The 5,343-nt window shown below is 35.9% G+C and overlaps 1 protein-coding gene across 1 annotated transcript in view; it reads right to left on the bottom strand.

Moving 5' to 3' along the window:
* The window catches only part of LOC111384089 (tryptophan synthase beta chain 2, chloroplastic-like), a gene marked incomplete at its 3' end in the record, with an annotated part of 11,122 nt that extends 10,586 nt beyond the window's left edge, over nt 1-536 (bottom strand). Inside the window, exon 1 of the mRNA XM_023008314.1 lies at nt 447-536. Coding sequence (XP_022864082.1) covers nt 447-536 — 90 coding nt within the window. The remainder of the gene's footprint in view (nt 1-446) is intronic.
* Nucleotides 537-5,343: the final 4,807 nt, after the last annotated feature.

Genomic DNA, 5,343 nt, shown 5'->3' with positions numbered 1-5,343 from the left:
ATGTGCTCATCGTGATTATGAGAGTATACTAAAGTATCATCGATGAATACAATCACAAATCTATCTACATTGGGCGAAACACTATTCATCATATCCATAAATGTTGTTGGTGTGTTGGTCAACCCAAATGGTATCACAAGAAATTCAAAATGACCATACCTTGTTCGGAAAGCAGTTTTTGGCACATCACTGTCCCTGATTTTAAGTTGATGATATCCAGAACGCAAATCAATTTTTTAAAATACTATAGCACCGCGAAGCTGATCAAACAGATCATCAATACGTGGCAAATGATATTTATTACGAATTGTCACTTTGTTCAATTGTCTGTAATCTATGCACAGTCGCATGGTGCCATCTTTCTTCTTCACAAACAAAACTGATGCTCCCCACGAAAATATACTATGTCTGATTAAACCTTTGTCTACCAATTCTTGCAACTAAACCTTTAGCTCTTTCAATTCTGCTGGTGCCATTCTATAGGGTGCCTGTGAAATAGGTGCAGTTTCTGAAATCAGATCTATAGTGAACTCCATATCTCTGAGCCTGGTAATTCTTCTGAAAATACATCAGGAAAGTCTTTGACCACTGGGATGTCTTCAAGTTTTAGTTCACTAACATCTATATCAATCACATGAGCTAAATATGCATGTCAGCCCTTGTTGAGTAATCTTCTAGCGTCAATAGCAGATATCACACAAGACGGTAAAATTCTGCGCTGTCCATTGAATATAATTTCAGGCTATCATGGCTGTCTAAACACAACCTCCTTTCAAAAGCAATCAACTGAAGCTCGGTTTGTGGCCAGAAAGTCTATACCCAAGATAACATTGAAATCATGTATGTCAAGAGGTATTAAATTTGCCTTCAACTCGTTCTCCTTTACCTTAATCCCACAATCTCGATATATATTGTTTTCCAATAGTGATTCTCCTACTGGTGTATTCACTACCAAACAATTGCCTAGAGGTTCTGACTTTTGATTCATATATAAAGCAAATGCAAATTACATAAAAGAATGTATAGATTCATGATCAATCAAAATATGAGCATTTCTATCAAAAATAGACAACATACCCATGATAACATCTGGTGATTCCTCTGTCGCCTATTGAGTCATAGCAAAAATCTTCCCTTGGGTCTTCGATCGTCCTGCCTGCCCTTTTGATTTTGTACCACTATCGCTTGCGATATTAGACTGGGTCACACTGTTTGCACCTGCTCTGTTAGTTGAATCATCTCTCCGAGTCTAATTCTGTCTTGTATTACCAGCACTCTGTTGAGGAAACATCCTCTGTGCCATGCCACCCTTCTGGAATACAACTGGGTAGTTCCTTTTCAGGTGTCCTTCTTGGCCACAGCGATAGCAAACACCAACTCCTTTGAACTATAAGCACTCTCCAGGATGGGATCTTCCACATAATTGGCAAAAAGAAAATTTGGCACTAGTAGAACTCTCTCCCTGTCTCGTAGTAAATGATCTCTGGGAAGAACCCTGAGTATAATTACAACTAGCTAATGGCTATTGTACAGTACTGGGACTGAATCTAAGACCCTGACTTTCTTGAAATCGAGATTTGAATTAACCTGAACTGGATACACCAGGTCGAAATCCTCTATTGTCTCTCCGTGGTGGTCTACAGCTAGAAGCACTTTACATTGTCTGACTACTGCTTGCTCTAATTATTGTTTGTTCTCTACTACCTGGTTTATTAGAAATGCTCTTTTCTACTCTCAAAACTGATTCCACCAATTTGCCAAATACATTCCAGCCTGCAGTTATTACTACTGACTGGATTTCTTCCCTTTACCCATTTTCAAATCGTCTGCATTTACCAATTTCGTTGTTTACCAGAACTTGGGCATACTTTGAAAGTTCAATAAATTTCACCTGATATTCTGCAACTGTCATCTACCTTTGTACTAACTTCAAAAATTCATCCTGCCTTGCATCTTTATAGGACCGAGGATAATAGGCATCGTAAAAGATACGACGAAAATCTATCCAAGTAATGATGGAAGGGTCTAGATATGTACTCCGTACCGACTGCGACCAATCATATGCACCCTCCTCTAATAAGAAAGTGGCAAGCCACAACTTTCGATCGTCTGAGCAACCCATAACATCAAATACCCTCTCTATCTTGGTTATCCTTGCCTGTGCAACTGCAGGATCGACTGTGCCAGTGAAAACTTTAGCCCCTAACTTTGTAGCCCTCTCAATACTAAAACCTCTGTCGGTATTATAGCAGATGCAACAGCAATAGCAATTCTTTCAACAGCCATAGGATCAGTTCCAATCACATTTCTCTGTCCCCGTTGTTCAGGAGGTTGGTGAACTGATTCTCCTACCTTCTCAGGCTCTCTCAGTTCATCTCTATTAGGAGCAATGTGAGACTGGGGCAACATATCTTGGATCCTTCGAGTTTTGCCACCACGAGGCATGACTCACCTACAGTTATGCATGATATGCTAAACATCAGAATGTATGTATGTACAATACAAACCCATGGACTCTAATGCATGCTTTGATACAAAACTGACACATCCCGCCCCGTGTAACAACACTGGATTCGGACGTGGCATGCGCCGACGATAGATACCAACTAAAAGTCGAACCCACTATCAAGGCTACTACAAATACAATATATCACTTTTTATACATCATTTTTCTAACAAAATTTCGACATTATCTCCCATGTAAACAAGACTAACCAACCTGTGATCAATTTTACACAAATCCCAAATTATAACACAACACAATAAAGATAAACCGAAACCTCAACCTTTACCAAGAAATAAAATGAAATGTACATATGAATACAAAATATATAATGAGCCCAATAATTATCTACAAGTGATGTAAAATCACATCTAGACATGAACATGCGTCCTAAAATACTGACTACATGTTCTATGAAGTGAGTCATACTAACAAACTCTGTCGTGTGGCTCTGACTCCAAAATCAAGGCTCAACTCCAAAAGATGCTCAGATTCTCAACTGCTGCTTGATAAGGAAATGCGTGGAAAAATATATGAGTTGATAGCTCAGTGAGTGGAGAAATTCAAAACAAATATACTTTTCATTTATACATTTTTATTGAAAATCAAATTCATATCATTTGATAATTCACAAGCTACCATTATGTAACTATAGCCAAAAAGTGAAATATTTACATAAGGTCATAAAATATCATCTTAAAATCATGATATGAATATCAGCTGATAACCATGCTATAATCTCATCACATCAAATATGCTGAAAAATTCACCAAAAATGTACTTTCTGACTGAAATATATAATCCGCCCATCGGGCTAAGAACTTTTGCCACGGGTCTTTGGCCCCTTTGTGAACGAAAGCGGGTCTCAAGACCTCTGATAATCAATTCTAGAACACGATCAAGGCCCTCAGTGAACTATATATACACGGTCACGTCACGACCCCTTCATCCCCAATCGACCCCTCAGTGTAGTATAGAACATGGTCAATGCCCCTCTATGAACTAGAAGAAGTACATAATCACGGGTACTTTTCTCGTCGATCTCAATATCACGTCTCACATACCAAATAAATCTCAATATCATATGTCTCATATACCAAGTCACAAATGTATAATAAATAATCCTTGAGATTCCACATGTATCATAATAAAAGAGATTTTCATAATAATCATATAATCGAACACATAATTGCACATATTTTGATAATATATTTAATTTATAAATACTTTAAAAATATTTATATTTTCCACTCACAGAACTATGTATGCCAAAATCAACTTGATTGGTACGCTAATCCGGTATCCGTATCGTCGCCTGAAATATAATATAATTTTTAAATTAACAATTAACTATTTTAAGTAATTTCAATAATTAAATAGGCAATACCCAAACTTAATTATTTCATGTTTAGGCGATTTCTAAAGTCTCTTTAATTACTAAAACTAATTTTTCTTTCATTTTACTCAATTTCATAGTTTATTATATTTAACCCCTTCGATAAAATTGAATTTAATCTAACAATTTAACAACTATAAAATTAAACATAACTTAACAATAAGTAACTTTTTACTTACCTTTCCAAATTGAGGAATTCAAGCTTAATAGTATAGAACACTTAATTCCTAACACGTTGGCGAATTTTTTTTTTCCTTCATTCTCTCTTCTCTTTCTCTTTTTCTCTTTCTTTCTCCCTGTTTTTATTTCTCTCTGCGTGCTTGTTATCAAATGGTTTTGGATAGATTTATAATGAATTGGTTTGAGTTTCACCGCCTGCCATTTTTTTTTGTCTTTTATCTTTTATTTTTGTTTTTATTTTTTTGTTTGACTTTTTCTTTCCAAACTTAAGATATTACACCAAAAGCAGACTGAACTGGCTGATTTTGTAGACACTTGTAAACATCTGCATTTACATGAAAATATTTCGACAAACCTGAAACTCAGGATCATGTAAAACCAAATTGAATTCAGCTTCAAGCTTCTTTAAACAAGTAATTAGTGTCTCTGGCACAACAATTCCTCCAAACCTCCCAAATTTTCCTGAACTTGCTAATGTTTTTTCAACTTGATCAATAAACCTCAAAATGTCCGAACTTCTTTTTGGATTTCTGGAACCAATTTCGTGTGAATTCATCGTATTATGACCTATTGCTGAGCACCCTCTATCAGTTTGTGAGTGCATTGCAAAACCTAGTCTTGTGAATGAGTTTAATGACTCAGAAGTCGCATGAAAATTCTCCCCGTTAATGATAATTGTTTTCAGGTTATTGCAGGCCATAGTTTCTTACTACTTTTTAGTGTGTGTGGTTGGTTGTTGTTCAAGATGAAAATGGGGGAGGTGATTATTTATGGAAAATGCTTCTCCAACAGGGGGTCTTACATGAAAACGTGTGTTATTTTAGTTATTTATTTTAGTATAATATGTAATTTCCTATTATTGTAAGTTTCCTACTATTTTTAGGTTTCTTTGTAGTAGTATAAAAACTGTTTTTTACTTTCTTTGAAAACCTAATTTTGATGGCTCAATAGATTTTGGTTCTCTCTTTATTCTTCTTCTCCTTCTCTTCTCTTTTCTTCTTTTTGAATTGATTCAACATATTGGTTTGAGATTCATTATATTGTTATCATGGTATCAGAGCCTATAATTGAGTGAAATTTGTGAAATTTCTGTTTGGGTCGTGCTGAAATCAAGATAGAAATCAGGCAAAGAAAGTTTGTATGAAAAACCTATTCGACGGCAACTTAAAATCAAGATTCCGACCAAACTGGAGATCCATTAAGAAAATGGAGACCAGATCCTTGTTCAGCAGGTTGAGACGAAACGTCCGATCAGGCGCGTGTT

This window comes from Olea europaea, unplaced genomic scaffold (genome assembly GCF_002742605.1).
Source record: "Olea europaea var. sylvestris unplaced genomic scaffold, O_europaea_v1 scaffold2841, whole genome shotgun sequence".
NCBI lineage: Eukaryota > Viridiplantae > Streptophyta > Magnoliopsida > Lamiales > Oleaceae > Olea > Olea europaea.
Note: the sequence above shows the minus strand (reverse complement) of the source record. Positions and strands in the feature narration are given on the sequence as shown.